At 41.1% G+C, this 25,951-nt stretch overlaps 1 protein-coding gene across 1 annotated transcript in view; it reads right to left on the reverse strand.

The window, feature by feature from the left end:
* SEMA5A (semaphorin 5A) overlaps positions 1–25,951 on the reverse strand; it is a 320,624-nt gene that overhangs the window by 254,020 nt on the left and 40,653 nt on the right. Inside the window, exon 2 of the mRNA XM_045566609.1 lies at positions 16,194–16,394. Within this exon, the coding sequence (XP_045422565.1) occupies positions 16,194–16,317 (124 nt within the window). The 5' untranslated portion in view covers positions 16,318–16,394. The remainder of the gene's footprint in view (positions 1–16,193; positions 16,395–25,951) is intronic.

Genomic DNA, 25,951 nt, shown 5'->3' on the forward strand with positions numbered 1-25,951 from the left:
GCATCTTTAAGAACTAACTATGTAAATTTATTATTTCCATATGTTCTTCCCTTTTTTCCCCTAAATTCCAAAGATTGCCCTCAAGAGCTTTTAAAATCTGAATTAAATCAGAGCAGACGTTGAACAATTTCGTGCAGACACCTTTGAGAGTGTAGAACTTATATCTTATAAATGATGTGAATAATGCATTCGGCCCATAATACAAACTTATTTTATAGCCCTGAAATGTAATTCCCAGTACATATCTATATTAGTCAGCCCGCACAGGTCTAGATGAAATTTTTTTCATATAAAATTTTCACTGAAGGAGCGTCACTTGTATTCACAAGGAACATCCTAATAGAATTTTAAAGCTTTCTCAATGAGAGCTCGCTTGCTTTTATCATGTCCCTGGAGGGGAAAAAAAAAAGCTTAAGCAGTTTCAAATAAACAGCTTATCAACATCAAATAGTATTCAGTCAGACCGAAGATATGGTGAGATTAAACTCACAGGAAGGGTAGATTATTTTGTACCAACTTCCCTATTGCTTAATTATAATCTCCACAAGTTTATGACGTGAGTCTGTGAGAGCACATTTAGCCATTCTCAAAGAGAGTCAAATTCCCATTGTCGATCTCAAAAGGGATAAAAAGCACCAACAGATAATTGTATTCTCCCAACCTTTTCATGAATCATCTTTTGAATTTGAAGTCATTCAATATTTCTTTTAAAATCTGAGAAAATATAAAAATGAGAAAGCATTGCTTTTCTTCTGGTTATCTCAGATTTGGTTGGGAATAATCTACCTAGGTGAAGTTTTCTGTTTCTAGTTAAGAAAGTGCATGGTCAGTTATTCACTAAAACATGCATCGAATACTCATTGTTCGGAAAGAGCCGCCATGTGAAGCATGGGGTAGAATGTATACTCTATTTATCCACCAGGGTTTTATAAAGGGAGACACAGATATATTCCATGAAACACGTGTACAGACACACATTTACGAGTATTCGTGGGCAGATACACCAGAAAATACACAGAACCAACTACACAGCTGTGGAAACAGGTTGGCTGCCCTAGAATCGTCTTTCTTGCTAACAGAACATGGTTTTGTTAAACAACCAGGACTATGGTAAGAGCAAGACTAGTAAAGACCTCATTTAGAGTGCAAAATTAAAAAATCTCAGTAATCGAGGTAAAAGGTACTTTAATGTAATATTTTAAAGATCTAAATTAATGCAAAAAAAGCCCATGGTGAGCAAACTATCAACATTTCAGATAAAGATATCAGAGTTTCAATAGAGCTTGGAAGGAGGCTGTCCTGATCCTGTTTTTCTTAAAAACCTAGATAGTTGTTCATCATGGATTTTTTTTTGTATTCGTATTATTTTTTTAAATACTGCATTATTATATTATTTATCCTGACTACTGGGTGTTTTGGCGCTGTTTAAATATTGCACCAGAGGTGAGTTCCTCACTCAGCCCTGGTCCCAGGCCTGCTGGCCTTAGGAGTTATATGGCAATTGTTCCCCCTCCCTCCTCCCAGACATCCGCTTTCCACTGACACCTCGAGGCAGCCAATGACAAAGCTCTGGCCACTTCATCCAAACAATTCCACACACAGCTCACACATAAGACTGTGCTTTTGTTGTTGACTTCTGATACGAAGCAGATGAGCAAAGAAGCTGGTTACCCTCCAGCCTCCCACCACTGTCTGCCTCCGAATGCTGCCAGCAGTCATCCAAACATGAAATGAAAACCAAACCAAGAGCCAACTCCATAAAGATGACGGAGCAAAATGACAGTGCTTGGATCTCAGGGACACTGTTAAGCTTCTGAACCAGCCCTGCACTGATTATCTCTTTATATCTAGTTAGGGAACCAAAACCCTGTGAGTTACACAGTTATCCTGTTGCTAGTCCTGCATCCTTTAAATGTGAACCATGATGCTTTCCAAACAACTGATTCAGAGAGGAGGCCAGGGCATAAGAGCATCTGAGTGGAGGAACAACAGCCTGCATTAATATGTATAAGTAGCTCTGGAAGCCAAAGGTCTATAATTGTGCTATTTGATATGGTAGACACCAGCAATAGATGACTACAGTTTAATTGAATGAATTAAAACTAAATAAAATTAAAAATTCATTACTTTAGCAGCAACATTTAAGTCCTCAACAACTACGCATGGCTAATGGCTAGCATATTAGTTAGCATAGAAAATGAGCATTTCTTTCATCATTGAAATTTCCACTGGAAAGCACTGCTTTAAACCCATGAGTCCTCTTATTGCTCCATTTCAAATTGTAGTACAAGGAAGAAAGGAGGAGCCACCTACAGAAAATTGGCCCTTAAAAGGAAAAAGAATAATTGTGTGCTTCACCACCAAAGGTACTGTGGCTAAATACATACCTCTCTCATTTCCTCTCTATGGTTTTAATAGCTACTAATTCCAAGAAATATTATCACTTAAATTCAAAAATATCATATGAATCAACAATTCTCAGATGTGATGCCACCTTTTGAAAGCACACATAAGTCAGAAGTATTTTCCTCCAAAGAATACCTTTGAGTGGGGTTAGTATTGGGGGAAGAAATGCTCTATATAATAAACTACCTTCCTTAATACCAAGTTAACCTGAACTGTAGAGTTCTTAGCCCTTCAAATAACTCTGGAAGAAAAACTTTACTTATGATACAGTCTATGTGATGGGTTTTCAGTAAAGACTGATTATCTTGGACTTCAGCTTTGCTGGTACACGTACACACACATACATACATAAATTTTATTAAATGTTATGTAACACATTATTCACAGTGTTCTTTCTCATTGTAAAATTCTCACATAATGCTTGGCCTTAGTGCCAAGGAAATACAGCAGTGCATTTCATCAGACAGGCTGTTTGTTAAGCAGTGTGGATTTCACATTCTCGACAAGTCTATGCTGCTTCATTACAGCAGGGACTTACATAATTTTTTAAATTACTTCATTGAGTTACAATTTAGATAGAAGATATTTACTCATTTCAATGTAAAATGTAATGACTTTTAACAAATGTATACAACCTGCCACCACTACCTTAGCATGATACAAAATATCTGCATCAGCTCAGATGTTCTCTCGTGCACCTTTGCAGTCAATCCCTTCCCTCACCCTGTACTCAGGCATACATTAATAGGTATTGTGTTGCGACAGTTTTGTCTTTTACACATAATGAAATAATCCAGCGCATGCAGTCATTTGTATCAGGAGTCTTTTACTTAGAATAATAATTTTGAGATTCATCTAGTCTGTTGTCTGTGTAAGTAGGTTGTTTGCTCTTGATTGCCCAATAGTACTACATCTTACATAATTAAACTGTCCATTTCCATTGATGAACATCTGCGCTCTGTTCAGTTTTGGGCTACTAAGAATGAAGCTGCTGTGAACACCTGCATAAAACTTTTCTGTAAACATTATTCAAAATTTCATTAATCTGGAGCAAATACCTAGGAGTGTGTTTGCTGGGACTTATGGTAAGTGTACATTTTAAGTTTTAAAGAAATAACATGCTTTCTGAAGTGGCTGCACCATCTTGCATTATTAACAATAAAATCTAAGAGATCTTGTTAATACTACCTCCTTCCCAACACTTGGTATTCTCAGTCTTTCTAACTTCAGTCACTTAGTGCTGTGTGTAGAGGTATCCCTCCCTACTTGATGTTAGTATATGGTAAACTGTCTGTCTAAATCTCTAGCCCATTTATTAAAAATTGGATATTTTCCTTAAAATTAACTGGTAAGAGTATCTTTATACATGATAGACAAAAACGTTTAGCACATAGATGTTTTGCAGCTATTTTCACACAGTTTCTGGCTTGCTGGTCCATTTTCTTTCTCTTTTTTTAATAGCTGGAAGAATTTTTTATTGTGTTCTTGTGCAAAGTATTACTATTTGTTTTATTGCAAAGTATCATGAGGGTACAAGTATTTTGGGTTACATGGATCACTTTTTTTTAGATTTTTCTATTCTTTTTTTAATTCGGGATATTATGGGGGTACAAACATTTTGGTTGCATGTAATGCATTTGCCTCACCCAAGCCAAGGCTACAACCGTGCCCTTCCCCGTACAGTGCGCTCCCATTCCATTAGTTGTGGATTTACCCTCCCTCCCCACCCCCACCTGACCAGCACCCAATGAATATTACTACCATGTGAACACCTTAGTGTTGATCAGTAAGTAGCAATTTGAAGTCGAGTACACGTGGTGCATGTTTTTCCATCCTTGTGATACCTCACCTCGGAGGATGGGCTCAAGCTCTATCCAGGATAATATAAGAGGTGCTAGTTCACCACTGTTTTTTGTAGTTGAGTAGTATTCCATAGTATACATATACCACATTTTACTAATCCACTCATGTATGGATGGGCACTTAAGTTGTTTCCACATCTTTGCAATCATGAATTGTGCAGCCATAAACATTCAAGTGCAGATGTCTTTATTATAGAATGTCTTTTTTTCCTTTGGGGAGATGCCTAGTAGTGAGATTGCTGGATCAAATGGTATTTCTATTTTTAGCTCTTTGAGGTATCTCCAAATTACTTTCCATGGAGGTTGTACAATGTGCAGTCCCACCAGCAGTGTAGGAGTGTTCCACATCTATGCCAGCATTTGTCGTTCTGGGACTTTTTGATAAAAGCCATTCTCACTGGAGTTAGGTGATATATCATTGTGGTTATGATTTGCATTTCCCTGATGATTAGAGATGTTGAGCACTCTTTTATATGTTTGCTGGCCATTATTCTGTCTTCTTTTGAGAATTCTCTGTTATGTTCTTTGCCCATTTATTGATAGGGTTGTTTGATTTTTTTCTTGTTGATTTTCTTATGTTCTGTATAGATTCAGCCCTTTATCAGATGTGTAGAAAGCAAATATTTTCTCCCATTCTGTAGGTTGTCTATTTGCTCTAATGACAGTTTCCTTGGCTGTGCAGAAGCTTTTTAATTTGATCAGGTCCCATTTGTTTATTTTTGTTGCTGCTGTGATTGCTTTGGTGGTCTTCTTCATAAATTCTTTGCCAAGGCCAATGTCTAAAAGAGTCTTCCCAACATTTTCTTGCAGAATTCTTATGGTTTCATGCCTTAGGGGTTTAAGTCTGTTATCCATTGTGAGTTGATTTTTGTGTGAGGTGAGACGTGGGGATCCATTTTCAATCTTCTGCATGTGGATATCCAGTTTTGACAGCACCATTTATTGAATAGAGATTCTGTTCCCCAATGTATATTTTTGTCTGCTTTGTTGAAGATTAGATGACAATATGAAGATAGTTTTATATCTGGATTCTCCATCCTATTCCATAGGTCTATAACTCTGTCCTTGTGCCAGTACCATGCTGTTTTGATTACTATAGCCTTGTAGTAAAGTTTGAAATCTGGCAGACTGATGCCTCCCAATTTGTTCTTTTTGCTTAAGATTGCTTTGGTTATACAAGGTCTTCTCTGGTTCTAAACAAAGCATAGAATTATTTTTTCTACATCTGTAAAGAATGATGATGGTATTTTGATAGGGATTACATTAATTCTCTAGATCACTTTAGGTAGTATGGACATTTTAACAATATTGATTCTGCTAATCCATGAGCATGGTAGGGATTTCCATCTGTTTACATCTTCTACAATTTCTTTTCTCAGCGTTTCATAGTTCTCCCTATACATGTCTCTCACCTTCTTCATTAAATATATTCCTAAATATTTAATTTTCTTTGATGCTATTGGGAAAGGTGTTGCATCTTTGATTTGATTTTCAGCTTGACTGTTATGGGAGTATATGAATGCCACTGATTTGCGTGAATTAATTTTGGAGGAAATGGACAAATTCTTGGAAACACACAACCTCCATAAGCTCAATCAGGAGGAAATAGAATTCCTGAACAGACCAATATCAAGCACAGAAATTGGAGCAGCAATTAAAAATCTCCCCCCCAAAAAAGGCCCAGACCAGATGGGTTCACATCTGAATTTTACCAAACCTACAAAGAAGAACTCATACCTAAACTGAAAAATTATTTCACAACATTGAGAAGGATGGTATTCTCCCCAAATCATCCTACAAAGCCAATATCACCTTGATACCAAAGGGCCAGTGAGCAGCGAGTTCACAGTTTATTATTTGCTTTTTGCATCCTAGCTAAGAAATCCTTCCTAACCCAATGATTTAGATTTTTTTTCCTCATATGTTTTCTTCCAGAGGTTTTATAATTTTTTCTCTGAACTTTAGGTCTAAGATCTATTATCACTTAATTTTTGTATAGTATGTGAAGCAACATTTAGAATTCACTTTTTGCAAGAAAGATGTCCAATTTTTCCAGCACCATTTGTTGAAAATACTACCATTTCCTCATTGAATTACCAAGGAATCTTCATTGAAAATTAACTGACAGAATTTCTAGTCTCTGCTTTTTGTTGCATTATCTTATAATTTTCCTCGTGCAATTACCACATTGTCTTAGTCAGTTTTTGCAGTGTAAGTCTTCCAACATTGTCCTGCAGAGCCCAGCAAAAGAAGGCAGTGGTGGAGCTTATAGGCAATAGGCACACCTGGTTGTCCCAATGAAAACTGCAAACCCTTCCCTTCACTGAACCCATTACCTGCCTTATATGATTCCTCAGCCCTTAGCACTATGGAACTCACTTCTTGACATATTGTCTTGCTATTGCCTGGCTCCCCTAATAGAATGTAAACTCAGTGTGGGCAAAGATTTGTATCTGTTTTGTTTGTTGGGATAATTCCAGTGACTAAAACAACTTCTGGCACATAATATGCACTAAATAAATATTGATTAAATTATTAATGAACAGGACCTCTTCTTTTATCTTCAAATAAGCAGAAGCTAAAATGCTCTGGACTCTGAGGCCAGAGAATCAAGTGGCATAAAAATCAAACTACAAGTGAGAATGACAGTCATTAATCACCTTCTGAGGGCTATCAGGAGCCGTCTGCTCAGCGGTTCCCAGCGTCAGGGTCTCGCTTCATTGATTTTAGTTAATGGGTTTGCAGCCCATCTAACACGCTGCCCAGAGGTATTTTCAGGGTGGGAATGGTCAGATTGCATTACCCAGACTTTGCCATAGCTGGGATTGGAGGAATCCGTTCATCTTGGAGCGTCAGCACACATCACCGAAGCTGACGTTACAAGTCCAGCAGTGCTCTTGGTGGTGACTAAGGACACTTCCTGCCTAGTGCAACACACGTGATTGCACTTGCCCCTGGGTCACGTGAGGGACTCCAGAGAACAAAAGAGAAATTAAAGAATAATTCCTTCTCAAGCCAGAGTCTACTTTCTCGCCCCTCTTCACTCAATGCTAAAAAAGATTCAGAAAAAAAAAATATTTAAATGTTGTTTTAAGTAAAAAACAAATTGAATGAAATTTAGAAACCTCAATGTCGTCTTTTCTCTGTCATGTTGGTAACAGAAATTTCAGCCCCGCTGTCTGCTGGGGTTCCGTGAGCTTTGTCTCACAAATGTATCCACAGCTGCTTCCCTTGCTCTGAAGTTAGGAAAAGGCAAGAGGACATAATCCAATAGAAATACGGCCTAATTAAAACCTTACTCACCCTCTATTTACTCTCCAACTCTTCCTTCATACGTAAAATAAAGATAAGGTTTTTTCTCTACCTTCAGTCTGAGAAATGGATGAATTGCCCATTTAATGCTTAGAAAGACCATAATGTGTTTAAAGATAAATAAAATACAATAACATACCATTTGAGGCCCAATGAAATGACTGTTGTAAATCAGAATCCTGACAATAACTTTACAAATTCTTATTCCCAGTTTTAATTCAATCACATTGCACTATTTCACTTATAAAGCAATCCATTTGAATGCTTAAAATATTAAAAAAGATTTCTCTATAGATACAAATCAAACAAAAACAATTGAAATTTTATCTGAAAATAAAATATAGATGTCCAGTCTTATAAATTATATCATTAGTGGCCCTAGAATGCAAAAGTAACATGAAAGTTATTAATAATTTTCAAAATTCAATAAATCATTTTCATCAGAGCCTAATCATTATTTATAAAAAAACACAAAACAGACCCTCTTAGCTCTTTTCAGCCAAAAATCAATAACATAAAAGCCCAATCTAGGTACCAGAACCAATTCACCCCATTAATAACATATAGTGGTTCTATGCCGCATTTTCTTCTAACACCTCCATACCCTCATGGATAATCACTATATGCCTATATATAGGCTTGAAAAGTTGTGTTTTTTCTTAATATTCTATTTCTCCAGATATAAAACTAGCAATATACTTTAAAATCAGAAATGTTTCCCCAAATGTAGTTTTAAATGTAAAAACAGGCAGTGTGCTTATACCTTAGTTGCTTCCTTTGCAAATAGTTTCGAATATTTTGCCCGAGTGGTTTTGACATTATATTATATGAAAAATTCAGTCATATGCATGATCACAAAAAGACAAATTATTTATGGAACAAAGGACTTTTTAAAGATCTGTAACACTTTTCCTCCCCAAGTAAACTCTTAGGAGGATAACTCACATCCTGTTATGAAACAAGAGAGAATCACACTTGGTTTATGTAAAGTTTAGTTTACAGAGAAAAGTGTTGAGTTCAAGACAGTTTTCAACAGTTAGTGACATCTTGCTATATTTTAATCAGATTCATATGAAAGTATTAAAATTAAATATTAAAAGTAATTTCATGCTATTCATTTTTAATTAAAATAAATTTCCTTAACTCCTCCCTGGAGAAAGTAGGAAATGAACGTGCAATCACACACATTTATGATTTGTAAAGGTCAAAATGGCAGATCTGAGAGTAGGTGAGCAGAAGGAAATACTGGAAGCAATTATACCCGTGGTTTGTATATTCAAAGACTCTGAAATCTTACAGGGATTTTAGAAATAATCCACGGTATGTTGCCCTTCCTGTGGCAATGAGGGTTCTGGATATTAAAGAAGAGGTGAAATTCTGCCAGGGCCATGATTCTACTTGAGTGCTTGGGGCACTAGACACCAGACAGCCAAAACCCAGAGAAAAAACAAAGCACCGTGGGATAGTCATGCACAGCCATGGGACACACATGCAGCCTGGCCCAGAAACGACTCTTTGGCCCATCCAGCACCCTTGTCCTTGTGCTCTAACTAAGAGGGCACCATTTGCTGTGCCTTGACCCTGCCCAGGTTCTGCCTTCTGCAGCACCAAAAGAAACAGGTGGCAGGCTGAGCAATGCCAGCACTCCAAGAGACAGCACAGACATCAAGGGGACAGTAGCAAGCAGCAGGAGAACAGGTAGGAATGGCAGTTCTCAGGACAACAGGAAATATGCACACGGCCACCATGGAGAGGGGCAGAAAGAGAGTCTCTCAGAGTGTGAGAGGGGCTGGGGCTCGCAGTAAGATAATGTGAAAAAGAGCCAACTCAGAGTTACAAAACACGTCATATATTTTTATTGTCAGCATTTAACAAAGCAATGCTTCTAATGCACACATAAATGTAACCTAACATACTTACACAATTCAAAAGAAAAATATAGCATCCATGAAAAATAATCATTTGAACCAGGGTATGAGAATGAAAAATAATCATTTGAACCAGGGTATGAGAATAGAGTCCCAAGTTTAAAATCCTAATGGGACACTTTCAGCCATGACTCTTTTAATCACATAAAGCTGCATGTGGGGATAAAGGCAGCTGTTTAAACCCAGGGTCCCTCGGGAAGGCAGCAGAGAGCCAACAGCAACCTCCCAGCCCAGCCCCAGTGGTGGCCCAAGCTGGAATAGCCATTGCAATGCTCTCGATGCCCTTCCCAAGCCCTTGGGGCCAAGTGGCGCTAATCTCTACCAAGCGTCCATATAGTTCTTCCGTAGTTTCAAAACAACTTTCAGGCCAATCAGTAAACTCAAGAGTAGGAAGACACTCTATGGGAACACCAAGGAGTTAAAGATAAAGATCCCAGAGACTGGGGAATGCAAATCCATAGCGCCCTGCCTGAAACTTAGGCATGAACAGGAAATACCACCAGCTGAGACCCTGAAGAAAGGCCTCCAAATTATCGTGACATTAAGGCTCCAGGGCAAAGGAGGCCTGAGTATGGCATGACTCACCCCCTCCCCCCAGTGATCTTTCTCTATGCGTAATGTGAAATTGCTCCCCATAAACCGATCCCTATAACAGGAACATGCTCTCTAAATAGCCAACATGCTGAGTAAACTTTAATCAATAAACAAACAAAAGCAGAATATGGCACTATCACCTTAAGTAGACATTAAACATTTAAAACTGATTTCAGAGACGGTTATGAGACTACGTAAGCATGCTGAGAAACATGCTGTCTTGAAGGGTCACTATTTCTTCCCTCTTCATTGGAACAGACATATAATCAGATGACAAGGACATAAGTTTGAATGGTGCATCTGTAATGGGTCAGGGTGTTTTAGCAGCCACTGCACAATCAGGGATAAATATTCCAGAACACGCAGTCAAGGGAGTAACCTTGCAAACACAGCAAGCTGTTAGTGAGTGCTGTGCAATGAACTCCGCTAGACAGGAGGAACCCATGGCAACAAATATTTTACTGAAGGTGGAAAAAAGGAAAGATCCTGCCAGCATCTTCTGCTTAGCCAGGTAAATCAGACCAAGACGTTGACAAAACATGCTAAGTTGCACGAAGGTGTTACTTTGGCATCCAGTCCACATAAGTAGCAGTCTCTCGTGCAGAATGCCTCCAGTATCCTCTGCTAAATTATGATATTTTACATGTACATGGAAATAAAGATTTTAAAAATCAAGAGTACCCAGTTCTTCCTTTATTTCCCCTGTATCAGTGTTTCATTCTACTTTCTCAAACTTTCTTGTAGAATCCTGCCTTACAAGAAAGAGTTCATGTGGATGAACAGTGGCCACCTGCTCTGCTGTAACACGAGCCATTTCAAGGCCAGGATGGGCTCTGAACACCCAAGAGAATCCTCTGTGTGTGTGCGTGTGTGTGTGTGTGTGTGTGTGTGTGTGTGTGTGTGTATGTGTTTGGTCAACAGTCTTAGCCCTTCTTCAGATAACTTCCTTCCTAAATCCCCCATCCTCCTGGCCAGTGGCCTGCCTCCTCCTCCTTCTCAGGCATGACAGAGGTCTCCAGGAACTCCCCTCCCTTCTGCCCCCACCCACTAACTGTCCCACATCCTGGGTGCCCTGGTCTCCCTCCCTGCAGGCCCACTGGAGGTGGAGTCGGTTTCCTACCACCTAACCCCACCTGTTCCCAGCATCCTATCCCCTCCTACAGCCCCAGGACTTTGCTGACCAATTATATCTCCCTGTCTCTTCTCTACTCAGCTGCTTCCTTCACCTGCTCTTCCCATCACCATTTAAGGACAATTAAATATGCTCTTTTGAAAACCGTCTCCTGTCCTCATGCCCCTGCCTGGCTGAGAGGATACTTCTCTTCTTCTGTATCTAGTTCTTCACCTTACATGTATTCCCCACCCATCACCATTTTGTTTCTTCCCCCAACGTGGCCCCAAAACTGCTCTGATAAATGCTGTTTTATATGGATTGAACTGTGTCCTCCAAAAAGATATATTGAAGTCTTAACCACAGGTACCTGTGGATGTGACAGTATTTGGAAATAGCACTTTTGCAGATTAATCGTTTAAGAAGAGGTCATACTGGACTCGAGTTAGCCCTAAATCTGATATGACTCATGTCTTTATAAAAAGAGGAAAAGACAAAATGATATGGACACCCAGGGAGGACACCGTGGACTACAGACTGAGAGATTCAAGTGCTGCATCAACATGCCAAAGAATGCCAAGGACTGCGGACAACCACGAGAAGCTAGGAGAAAGCAAAGAAAGACTCTTCCCTAGAGCCCTCGGGGAGAGCCTGGCCCTGCCCACACCTTGGTTTTGGACTTCTGGCCTCCAGAACAGTGAGATAAGACATTTATGTTGCTCCAAGCCACCCAGTGTGCAGTCATTTGTTACAGCAGCACCAGGATGCTGATACCTCACTGATGACAGAGCTTCTGGGAGGGTGACCAACTGTCCCGGTTTTCCCAGAACATAGGACTTTCAGGGCTAAATCCAGGAAAGTTCCAAGTACACGGGGACAAGTCTGTCACTCCACCTCCTGGCCCACTCCTACGTTGAACACTCCGTATCACTGGATACTCAGATGGCCCCCTCCTCCTTGAGAATCTCCCTTTTCTTGGCTGCCATGAAGCCTTCCTCTCAACTAGATAATCCCATCTGATGGCTCCCAGGAACTCAGCCTTTTCAATCTAAAATCATTGCGTCTTTCACATCTGCTTTCTCTTCCTGAGTCTAGATGGAATCAACATGCAAGAACACAGAGAAGCACTCGGTGCTTCCTCCTCCCTGCTCGACGCCCATGAAATCATCAACAACACCCCCTTCAAATATCTAGAATCCACATTTCAGCTCCCCCCTACCCCCTCCACCTCAGTCCCTCCTTCCTCTTCCGTCGGATCATGGTAGCAACCTCAGAATGTGCTCTCCCTGCAGCATTTTCCATCCTCCAGATGGAGAACTTGAGGTACCTTCCAAAGCCACGCATTACTGAACCCCCGCCAGCCACTAACACATGAGACTCATCCCCTCCACCTCCTCCTCGTAACTTAGAGTAAGATGTCAGGCCTTACTGTACCTGACGCTTGCCAGGACCTGCGATGCCCTCACCCTCACTTCAGGGCTTATCAGTTGCTCTTTTCCTCTCCCGGGAATACCTCTCCCTTCATGAGTTTCATAAACACCTTCTAATAAGTATTTGGGACTCACCTCTGACATGGCCTCACCCTAGAAACACTCCTGAACTACCATCCTACAGCCCAGGAATCTGCCCAGAGCCCCTCTCCTGGGCTCCATGGCACCCAACAGACACCATTAGGGCCCTTGGCAGAACGTAGTGCAATGGCCCTTCTGGCTCATATCCCTAAAATAGTCTAAACCCCTTTAACAGGGACTATGCTTTTTGCCTCATTCACCTCAATATTTAGCACAGACCCTGTATGTAATAGGCTCCTATTAATTGTTCATTCACTATTCACTCAAAATTTAAAAATACAAGTTAAAAATACACTGAGATACCACTTATGAACTATGAGTTCGGCCCAGACCCCAAATCCTGATGGCCCACTCTGCAGGAATGGCTGCAGGGAAATAGATATTCACACCCGGCATAATGAGAATGCAAAATGGTGAAACCTTCATGAAAGGGAATCGGACAATATGTAGCAAAACCACATATGCATTTGCCATTGGACCCAGAAATCCCAATTCTAGGAATCTCTTCCAATGGTTCCCTTGCAAAAATATTAAACGATGTGTGTCAGAGGCACTACTCATTGAAACACTATCCGTGGTCACAAATGCCATAAAATAACCTAAGCATTCCTCAATAGGGAATTGTTGCATAGACGAGGGTTCATCACATGGTGGGGTGCAGGTGGCTACAAAAAAAGAATGACATAAATCTCACTATTTTTCTACAGAGGCGGCTCCGGGATACATTATTATGTTACAAATCACTGCATAGAGGCAAGTTTACATGTATATGTGTCACTTTTATCTAAAAAAGGAGAGTATGGATATATATTTGCATATATATGTGTGTGTATTACTTTGTTTATGTTACAAAAGCAGCCTAAACCACGAAATAGAAGTAAACGGTTAGCTAAGTGCAGAGAGAGAGGGAGCGTGGTAAAGAAAACAGGGAGCAAAGCTAGAGTCCTCTGAACACCCCTTCTTTCAATAACTTGACTTTGAAACACTACATAGTAACTTTGTGCAAATTGTAAGAATCTCTAAAACTCAAAAGCAAAATTAAATGAATGAAATTAACTGGGTTTTGGGTTGGTGCCATAACCACACAGAAGGAAATTATTTCAAGTGATTTTAAAGCAGTAATTTTGCTTGAATTCCCCAATAAAATATATACCCCAAGGACCAAAAGAAGAGAAAAAATATAATCTGAAAGGGATTTTCAATAATCAAAAACAACTAGGGCTGCACAGAACTGTTACTCTAAAACAGCTGAGTGCGCACTGTGGGAAAAGGCAGAGGAATGAGACAGACCCGCAGAGACGCGGGACTCTTCACACGGGAGAAACCGGCAGAGACAGAAGATGAGAGAGGAGAAAACCCCGGAGTCCTGCAGATAAGTTGGAAGTACCAGGAAAAGCTTGTGGTGTATTTTATTTTTTAAAATGTTTTTCTTAGCACTGTCTAGTAAAAAGACCTAACATGTCCAGTGCTCACAGCAGCCAGACACGGATGATTTCCAGATCCATGGAAGGAAGTGGGTGAAAGGTGTAGGAACATCCTATTAACACAGAGAGCATAGAGGCTCTCAGTGGTGCCTCGGGTGGTGTCAGAACTCAGCAGCAGACCTCAAGAGGCTGCTTAAAATGCCACAGTGTCACCATCTAGAGGGACAAAAGCTACATGGATTTAAATACATCAAATATGTTGACATCCATGTATTAATAATGAGTCTAACAATCAAAAGAAGAAAAAAGCAATATCTTATTCATCTCTTTTGGCTGACCAATGGATGACCAGTTGGAAATTAGAGAACCATCTTATTAGTCTCTTTAAAGAAAAAAAAAATCTGGTAGTAGGGAAAGGAAAGCATTTATTTTGCCTTTCCTCTATGAGCCGTACTTTCAGGATATTCAAATAGTTGATGAAGGAAAGTTTATATAAATGTATCCCAACCATTAAATGAAGAAAACAAAATTAGAAAATCCCAATTTTGCACCCATGAGTCAATCAGTAGATTTAGGCAGTGATCACCAATGACTGATAATCTCCCACCTGGACATTCTCTCTCTCCCGATGGAAGTGTGCAGCACCCGCCATGACTCAGTCAGGATAAAGTGATACGAACCTGAATCTAATCAGCCCTCTTGATGTCACTTCTAGGAATTTACAGGGACACTTGGGAAAGAGGAACATTTGAGCCACACAAACAGGATGCAATGGACAAAATCCAGACTGTGGGAAACTCTACAGGACCAGGAGCTCAGTTTCTACAAAAATTAATTTGCAAAGAGAACAACAAAAACAAAAATAATAAAAGATTAAGATACTCAAAAAAATATGCCAGCCAACTGAAATGTTTCAACTTCATTTTGATCCTGATTGGATCTAACTGTTAACAAAAAAAAAAAAAATGCCTAAGTAGTCATGAGACCATCAGTGATCTCTGAATACTCAGTGGACGTTTCATGATTTTATGAAATCATTCCGTTGTTTGGGATTTTGTTCATTTGTATGGTATCGTGAATTCCTTATCTTTGAGAGTTATAAACTGAAATGTGATAAAATAATATTATTTCTTCCATTTGCTTCAAAATAATTGGTTGGTTGTGTCACAGAGTGCAGGTGGGGATTTAAATGAAAACCTGATGGGCCATGAATTGATAAATGTGGCGCTGGGTGTTCCTTAGACTATTCTTTCAGTTTCCCTATGTATTTGAAGGTTTTTATGATACAAAGTTTAAAAATAACAAAACAGAAAACTACTTGTTGCATGAATTACTAGACTACAATGTCTGATTAATCATACTTAGGCTGATAATATACCTGTAAGCTCCCTGAGGATGGGACAAAGACTTGTTTCCCCATCTAAATGCTCCCAGCACCTGGGGTGTGAAGGACCTCAGCTGAAGACAGCTCCGTGAATGAAAGAGTAAATGAGTGGACATAGAGATTAATTAACGAATCCTACTGCTGCGTGGAAGTAATTGAGACATTCAATTAATTCTGCCGCTATACAATGCTGGACAGACAAAAGTATAAGCTTCATGACACAACTGAGGCTTTGAAGGAAAATGCCAAAGTGCAGAACTTTTTGTTTTACTTGGTTTTGTTGTTATTTATGTGGGTCACATTTTTATGCCCTGGTACAAATGCACAGGAGACTTGCAGCCCCTGTTAAATAAAGATGGGCTCAAATAATGGGATTTTCCCCCAGTGGCCATCCCTGTCATAGATCCTTCTTGAGGCAGTGATCCTCTTCTGGATATGAAATTCTTACAATAGAGGATTTTATAGTTTTGCCTTTATTTTAAACAACGTCTAAAACAAGCGTCACAGAATACTGGAGCAACAGCTACTCTGACCCTCCCTCACTACACACAGCATGTGCTATCAAACAGTGGCTTTGCAATCAGAGGACGCCTCTCCTTACCTTTATAGGAAACGACCGGGTGCTCAGCTCGCTGACACTGAGTCGCGCCCTGTGTCTCCGGGTGGGCGAGTCTGCACAGCCCCAGGCTTGAGAGCAGCCACGCAAGGACGCAGGGCCCCTTCATGGTGGGCAGGGGGCCTCGGACTCTGGGCGCTCGTCTTCTAAACAGCAGCTCGTCTTCCCCTCATGTGTGGAAAGTGCCTACAACACACAGAAGACAGCAGTTGGGTGACCGGAGTTCAGGCTCTCGGGCAGGTGGTCTTTCGGGAAAGCTCCATCACTGAGTTTGTGGGGACAAAGGAGAGCTTAGAGAGATTAGACCAACATCCTTTTCTAGGTGATATTTCTGTATGTGTGTGTACATGTGTGTGCGTGTGTGTGTCTCAATACAGACCTCTCTTTCTGCCAATAATTTTATGAAATAGCTTATTTATTATAAAAGGAGAAATGTTCAAGCTTAAGCTCCACTGAGTCATCACAGTCACTCCTAAAAAATGCAGATTAATAGTTGTGATCATCTATCGGTTTCCCCTTGGACAATTGTCCAACCCCCTTGTGCAAACGCAGATCTATATATGGAAACCCTGTACATCCATTTTTGACATCCAGAAGACCTATTTTTAATAAGGCTATGACCATCACCTTTTACTAATAATCTGTTAATACTATGCTACCCAACTCTTAAAAATCATCTATATTTGGTAAATTTAACCTTGTTAAATTTGTTAAATTTATAGATGATTCGCCAGCAAAATTTCTGGCTAGAGATCAAATGCGAATCAAATAAAATCTATATTGAGCACCTACTGGGTGAAATGAAAGTCCTGTGCTGGGAGCAGCGAGACTTTAAAGATTATGAACAATTTAAAAGATTAACAAGCATTAAAACAAGATAGGCTTGTAAAAATAACCATAATCCAAGCTGTTAGCAAACCTTAAAAAGAACAAGAGTGCCGTGGGAGTTCCAGGAGAGTACTACTGCTACTCAAGGACGGGTCCTGGAAAAGTTTAATACTGGAGGATACAGAGGATTCCAACACAGAGAGGTTTTGGGAAGGACGTTCCATCCCCAGGGAAAAGGATGGAAAGACACATTGGAGGGGCAAGAGCGAGGGGTCTGCAGAATGTTTGGGGAATGGTTTACTGTGCTCGATCCAGATCCCAGGAGATAGAAAGGGAAGTAGTGTCGTTTAGGGGGCAAACTACACTAAGGTATGAGGTCTTTACTTTTAGGCCAAAGGTACCATAGTAAATTATTAATAACATTAGAAGACCTTATGAATATTATTAAGCTCATTCTCACAATAGTGTACATAGGAAATTGGGTAGAGAAGAGCACAGAGGTGGAGAAGTTAATTTGAAACTACTGCAGTTGTTCAAAAGGGAAATAAATGAAGCTGTGACTTCAGGGTGGTGTCACTGTGAAGAAAAAGGTGAACACAGCACACAGTGAATGCAGGTAAAGGGAAGTGCAGCAAATTAAAGATGCCCACAGATTCTGATGCTCCTTCCACTGAGAGGTGGGTCTATGTTCCCCGCTTGGAATCTGGGTTGGCTCGTCACTGCTTTGCTCAATCAAATGCAATGGAAGAGATGCTATGCTAGTTTCCAAGTCCAAGCTCTAGGTGACTGGTAGTTGCTATGTCTTGTCTCTTAAAATACGTTCTTTGAGACATGGAGACACAAGGTCAGAATCACAACCTCCCTGAGACTTCCTGCATCAATAAGCTAGGGAGACCAGATTGAGATGCCGTGGTTGGCAGGTCATGCTGCACCCACCCCCTGACCCATCCAATCCTGCTGAGACACCAAATGTGTGAGCCAAGCTGAAACCCACTGAGTGACTTCAGTAAGCATCATGAGAGCAAAAGAATCACCAGGTTGAGCCCTGTCCAAATTCTTGACCCCTCAAAAATATAAAACATAATAAAACAGTTGCTGTTCTAATCTACTAAATTTGGGGAACACAGAGCAAAGAGGCACAGATGGACTCAAGACAGATAATGCAAGTGACTTCAAGGACAGTGGTGCCATTCGTTTGAATAGGATAATTTTGTTTGGATGAGAACAGGATCGTTTAGTTTCGTGCATGTTAAGTTTAAGGCGCTGAATGAATATTTAGGGAAATGCAGCAAACTGTTGAAAAGCCAGTTTGGGTGCTCAGGAACAAAAGCATTCAGAGGTAGCTTATAGTGTTTGGAATGGTTGAAATCCTGGATGCGGCTGACGTTCACCCAGGGGAAGCGTGACTATTAAAAAAACCTAAAGAGAGATGCTTATTATTATGCGAGGTAGTGATTTAAAAAGTGAGTACACTAAGGTGACAGTCTAGAACAGGGACAGGAGTATCAGGGGAAGGAGATCAAGTGAGGGTGGAACACAGAAGCTACACCTTTAAAAATGAGGACTGGCTGATTGCACCCTGACAAGGCAGAGCAACAGTCAATGGTGTGGAGTGGATATAAGATAAGGGGAATAACGTGGGACTCACCAGGACTAAGAACCTCAGAGCGTGTCAAAGGTTGGGGTTGCTAAGAACGTAAGGGATTCTAGAATGCTCTCATTGGCCAAAATGTTCAGGTAGGACAGAGAAAAAAGTGAAGGGACTGAAAACCAAGACAAGGCAAGAGTACAGCTTCTGTAGGAGCAAGAATCCCTCGGTATGAAGGTGGGGGGTGGAATGGAGGGGAAAATAGGGAGTCAGAGGCGCGTCTATCCAACAGTCCATAACCTCTGCCCAGGCAGAGCGTTGTGATGAACAACGGATGCATGAGTGCTCATTTTTCCGGGTTATAAAATTAAAAGCATGATTTTCACTCCTGCAGAAGGAGTCATAGTCTGCAAAACTAGAGGTTGCTCTAAACCTCCAGTCTAGAGAGTAGCCACATGAAATAGTCCATGTTTTCTTATCCTCCTGACCTGAGACTTAACACATAAAATTTCATTAAGCGATGTGTTTAAAAATACAGTAACACTTGTTAGAGGCATTTTAGGTGTAATTTAGTTGCATTAAGAGCAAGGAGGTTTGGGGCACCCACACCAGTCCACTCTGGGAAGGTCGCAGGTGGATTATCACAGCTCCACACCAAAATGGATCAGCAATGATCAAGATAATACAGGAAGGAGGATGAAAGTGCTCGTAAACCCTCAGAATGTGCTGGCTCTGCAGCAGGCATGATGCCAAGTGCTCACACCCATGCCTGACACCCAACGGCCCCCCAGAGCAGCGCCGCCAAGCAGCCATCCAGCATGGAGCTGGACTGGAGAACTGCCCTGTCGTGAGCTCCAAAACTGAGCTCAAATCAACTAAGGTCTAAGGGTAAACTCTTCTCCTGCACTTGGGTTTTCGACGTGTCGGGTCCAGGCCAACACAGAATCCCCTTCTGTTAACCACGAAGCCAGTCACACAGACCTCCGCCCAGTGGGAATCGCACTTCATTCACAAGCCAGCCACGCTGACCCCTGCCCTAACACCTTGGCCTCCTGAATGAAAGGAAGAGAAAAATAACACAAGTGCCCGAAACATTCTTTCCCTGGGATTTGGAAAGGGACGGTTATAGAAGAGGGAAAAGCCACGTCAAGGGAAAGGACGGTGGAAATGGAACATGTAGTTCCATGGTGATGAGATGAAATTACATGTTTGCCATGTAAGGGAAGCACATTTAATGAGAACAGGTAATTTTTAGAGGTGTATAATTTTCAGACTATAACATGTTACCTTTTTTCTTAAAATAAAGGTACTATAAACTGTCATAATGGTTAGGTGACACGGAGGGGGATGTGCAGTCTTCATGTAGAGGTATGGGCTTTTCAGAGCATCTTACGGCTACTGCCTTGAGGAGGCTTTTATTCTAAATAGGCACAGCCCTAAATACCAGGTCCCTCCTTCCTGGAATCAGCAGTTCCATCTTTCACTAAATCACGGAGCACTCGCCTGTCGGCAGTGTAGGAGGAACAGATTTATACCAGGCTTTTGGTGCTTAAGCTCAGCACAATTGACATTTTAGCCAGATACTAATAATTCTTTGTTCTGAGAGGTGTTCTGTGCATTTAGCAGCAGCCCTGGCCCCCCCACGAGATACCAGGAGCACCCCCCATTCATGCCAACCAAACATGTCTCCACACATTGCCAAATTGTCCCTGGTTGAGAACCTCTGATTTATACATATCAAAATATCTCTCCCTCTTTAGAAATTAAATAAGCTATGATCACTTGAGAGATTATTCAAATTATGCTTTATATAAATCAGCCGACTGAATTTGTATTGAGTCACTTCAGCAAAAATTCAGTAAAAATGAAGGTCATGTTAATTATAACTATCTGCTACATTTGGGAAATATATTAATGGAATTTTCAAAGGATCAATTTCAATAAAAGTTGTCCTAATGTCATTCTACCACTTCTGGAAAATTAAAACTATGTAAGGTGAGTTAATATGAAACAAATGATTTTGCCAGCATGAAGATTTATTACAGGAGGCCAATTTGGGCTACAAAATATACGCACTTTTGTTACATCTACTTCAAAATCCTTGAAACCTTCTTTTAGATTCCTGATGTGGGAGGATCTCTCTATAAGCTTGATCTAAATAAGTACAACTCTGTATATAAGTGTTTGCGCAATAAATAACATTTCCCATTCACACCCACGCTGCAACTGAATAGGCTCTGGAGACAGAAAATAACTGTTCCTTTTGGGAAAAAAAAAATAAATTGCTGTCAAATAAAGAAATCAAAAGAATGAAAGCTTACACAAGGAGTTTTGCTAAAGGAACAGTATCTAACCGGTTATTAATAAAACCAGATCTAGCATAAGCTTAATGTACTTCTTTTTGAAGGAGACTAGGTTTCTTCTGAGCCGTGGACCTATTGTAAAGTTGGACATGACAGGGTCTGTTGGCACAATTCAGAGTCCACAAGACCCTCCCTATGGCACCAAGGACTTCCACCGGCGAGAGTACAAGGAAGTCACAGGAGTGAGGTGACCCAGTGAGGTGGCCTCAGAGAGGTCTCGGGAAGCCAGGCCCCATGCACACAGCAGCAGGACAGTCCTCAGAGCCAGTGTTAGACGCGATCGCTGCCCATGTGCCTCTCAATGACGAAAAGGGACAGTTGACTGGAACGTCAGGAACACACGGCCAGGATGTGTAGAAGAGGGGCACGGACAGCGCTTCGCACGCGTTGGTGTTTGCATCCACTCTTTCCACCGCTTGGCCTCTCCCAGGGGATCAGATGAACTGCTCACCCGGAGACTAAAGTCCCCGCCCAAACTGACAGCCCCAGAATCCCTGAAGAACCATTTCCACCATCCCAACCAGCCCCTAATCTATGGGCCTGGGCAAGGCCAAATATGAGGCCTGTCACACCTGTCCTAACGTCAGCTTCTGTCCTAACGTCAGCCCTGCCTGTTCAACAGCTCTCAGGATTCCTCCTCTGCTTTCCAAAGAAAATACCGTGCCTTTTCAGGAACAGTTAATAGTCACCTCCTCATCATCCCATCTGCACTACTCGCTCTGCGAAGCGCAGCCCCAGCCACCCCCGCCCCCGGCCCACCCAGGCTTCTTGGAGGCAGCCTGGCCCTGGCGCACATCTGCAGCTTTGCTCCTGCCGCGGGCCCCACACCTGCCGAGTCCTCCCACCACGCCACGTGCACACCGTCTTCCCTCTCCACACAGCCACTGCCCCACTGCAGCCGGCGGCACCTCCTTTCCAGGACCCCCGATGGGACAATGATGTGGCTGCCACCTCACCGCTTTCTCGTCAAAGGTTGCCTTGTATAGACAGGTAACCTTTTGTGTTTCTAAGTTTTGACTAGGTTTTGGCTTCTCCTTTTTACCGTAAACAATCTACACATAGTTCTAGTGCCAAGTTCACGCGCTCCGACATGCTGAGCCAGCCGCCCGAATGAATCAGAAATAACAGAGCCAATGTCCTGTCGGGCATTTATAATTCACTCCGCCCTTGCCACTGAGAAAGCCCCGTAGTGGGGTGGCTTAGTCTCTGGTACATCTGAGACAAGAAATGAGTCAACAACTCCCAGAATTTGGAAGATGAAGAGGGAAGTCAAAATTATCTAGTCTCTCTATACACTTTGCAGCTGAGGAGGCTGCGGCTGTGGCATGTGTGAGTCAAGTGTGTAGGGACAGGCCACAGCAAATGGGTCCTGCTACCCACTAGCTCTCAGGATTGCACAATGTGGCCTCCCTGCTCAAGTTTACAAAACCACGCTCTTAGGGCCGCAAGACGAGATAGTCTGAATCACCCCCGGGAACACAGTCCTGTCTCTGGAGCAAACAATGAGGGATGAACTCAGGACAGAGCAATGGGCAGTGTCTCAGGAGGTGTCATTAATGCAGCAGCCACGGGAAGGGTGTCGTCCACGGCCAAGGGACAGCAGTCCAATAGTCCCACTACCACCAGTCATGGCTCAGAGTCGTCAAACAAGTAAAAGTCTATCTTTTGACAGTTAGGAAACAAGTACAAAGCAACGTCTTCAGAAACACAAAAGGAGGAGGAATTCCCTCTGAATGGAGGAAAATAAAAGCTGTGGTTTTTGAAGAGTTCAAGTTAAAGTGTTCAAAGAAGGAATAAACAATTCAGGAGAATAAAAGTCTTTTCTGTTCTCAGGATAAGAAAGAATGTATTGAATGAATCTATGCTCTTTCCTTGCAGTAGTATCAGATATTCTAGGTACACTGCAGGAAATAGGATTAAACGAAGAATCAATAAAACAATAAACTTAAGTTAATGCACAGTGTTCAAGTAAATAGATTCTTCTAATCTTTTTTTCAGAAACAATAAGTGAACATTTTATTCTTTGGAAAATACAGTGATATTAAAGTTTTCTTGTTATTATATGGAGCCTACAAGGGGAGTCAGGATGTTCACTGAACATAGCACGTCTTCCATTTTTATGTACATTTTTAAAAACTTGTATCTTTTTATATTATTTTCACCCATGGACCTCCACTGCCAGGATTCCGCTGAAAGAGGTTTGTCATAAATTAATTAGGGAAGCATTTTTAGGAACGCGTTAATGAAAACATGGACGGCTCCTAAGTACAGAAACACTGCTCATGCCACCTTCAGGTAACGGAATGAGAAGTCGATTCTGTTACCCATAGATTTTCATCATATCTGAACTCAGATGAGATGGAATTTTATGGCTATATAAAATGACCTCACGATGTAAAAATGGAAAAAAGCAAACATTAAACTATTTTATACATTTCAATAATGGTTCGGCTCCAGCGACCTTATTTTATATCTCTCTTCAAAGGGAACTGTTATTACACTTCTGCCTTCTTCCCCTTGTTTAGCTCCAGATAGCCTGGAGGAACGATAAAAACAAATGAAGTCCATTAGATAAAATTATTATTTACACAAAGGCAATATTAATTTTATCTGTCAGCAGGTTTTAAAAGTAAGTGAAGGTTCATTCAATCTACTTCTGTGTCAGCTAAACCAGTGAGAGCCCTTTCTAAGAAAGAAAAGGGGGAAACATGCTTAAATAACGAGGCCTTCAAGGCAATGTAACTATATGGGACAGGTTCTAAAGGATTCACCTAGAGATGTTTCCTCAAGGCAGGATGTTCATATGGACACACTAAAACAACCAAGTTATAAATGACATTCATGGTGTGAAATTCCCATTCGTAGCTCTCATTTGTTTTTCGCTAAGATGGACAGCAGAGGGAATGCCATTTTCTCTCTTGTCCACTCCCAGGTGCAGAGTCTATGCCAACAGCAGAAGCAAGCCACCATAGCAGGAGTAAAGAACACACCTGCTATTGCCATTACTCTGGTCAACACCACTTGTCACCTCCTGATTGCGAAATCCAGTGAGCTTATGCAACTGGACATCTCCACAGCATCTGTGGCCACGGATCTTTTCTCTTGAGTGTCTCCCCAAATCTGTCTTCCCTGGTTTCTGTGACTCTCCAATCTCCCTGCATTTATTCCTCATCTAGAACTTTTATTTCACAGCCTTCCCCTCAAATGAACATGCACTCCAATATCTCTGAACATTCATCTTTTCCGCAATCTACACACTCTCAGTCAGTAGCCTTCCTCTTCAAACTCACATGATTTTATATACTTTCTAAAAACTGGTGACTCCCAAATCTAGAACCTTCTCCCAGACTTCTGTACATAATTTAGACTCGTTAATCAAAATATTAATATGTGTCTTCACATAAATAACCCAGAGGTACCTGCTCTAAAGGGGACCTTTTTTTCTGTCTTCACCAACTGTCTCCTTCCTTTCTCCTTCCTGTCATGGCTAACGATGCCGATTCTCAGACAGCCAGCTCATAACCCAAGGGCTCACCCACCTTGCCTTCCTCCTCGGTCTTCCCAAAACTCACCCCTCATTTAGCCCCTGTGTCCTGACCCATCTTTAGAATCCATGCTCTCCTCTCCACTCCACCCAACCTCCTGATTTTCCCACTTCTGCAATTTCAGCTGCTTTCTGGTGGGTTCCCAGCCTCTAGTCCCGACTCCTAGGTGTGACCTCCGAGGAGCCATCTCAGAATATTTTTCCATTTTTCTCCCATCCCCACCTGGTCCCCCTATGCATTAACACTCATGTCTATTACCGCCCTTATCACCCCGAACTACAACGACCTGTGTATCTGCCTCATTCTAAAACAAGGCTGGGAAAACCTCAACCTCTGAACGGTACTGACGTGGTGTAGACAAACAACACCTAATACATGAATTAATGGAGAAAGAGAAGGCAAATCCACATGCACCGCTCTACCTCCTTTACAATAGTTATACTTCCATTAAAATGCTATTCAAGTTCCCTTTTCTTCTATGACTCTGCCATTCATTGTCACAGATGTTTTATTCCTCTATTAAAATTCTCTTAACATCTGGTCCAAATACAAGGATTCCCATGGTTTTGAGAAATGTCCTTTCTAAATGTCATAATTTTCCAATTAATGGTCAAAGGGATAAAGGGACAGGCAGACAGGCTAAAAAAGGGGGGGGGAATCTCCTGGGCTTGGAAAACATGAAAGCAGACGGAAGATATAACCAAATGTATGAAGCCTGCGGGGTTTGGATAAGTTATTCCAGCACACAGAATTCACTGGAACCACTTGAAACATAGAGGACAAAAAAAGAGGATATTACACTTCATAGCAGACAGAAATTCATTAAATTAATTATTCTAGGTTGAAAAATGTAAATACCTTGAGATATTATCAGATAAATATACAGAAAATAGATAGCTAATACCCTTAGAAAAACTAGACTATTTAGTGAAAAGGCCTCTGATTGGTGTTTTCAGGTATTAGTTGGGAATAACACTGTGTATATCTTATATATCCTTTAAACTCAATAGACCAGATGTGCCAAGGTTGATGCATCTGAGTTAATTCAAATCTATCACAATCTTTGGTCTTAAAAAGGAAAGTGTTGGACTTCAAGAGCACTAATCACTATTTTTTGGTGAGCATATTAAAAACAAGAGTAAAAAATCCACACCAAAAAGAAAAATTGCTAAGACCTATCATATCAAAATCAAAGATTCCACTAACTAGAGAATAATAAAATATAAAACATGCAAAGTTGGTTATGTAGAGTATTCATATGTCTTTTATTTTCCTGAATCTTATAAGGTAGGCATCATCATTCCTTACTGTTTTGTAGATGTGGAGACAAGACTTAAGGAGGTCCCAGAACTATATGGAAAAACTAAAATTTTTAACATGTGAGTCCCAGGCCCCAAAACTCAGGGTCATCTTACTGTC

Source organism: Lemur catta, chromosome 12 (assembly GCF_020740605.2).
Source record: "Lemur catta isolate mLemCat1 chromosome 12, mLemCat1.pri, whole genome shotgun sequence".
Taxonomy (NCBI): Eukaryota; Metazoa; Chordata; class Mammalia; order Primates; family Lemuridae; genus Lemur; species Lemur catta.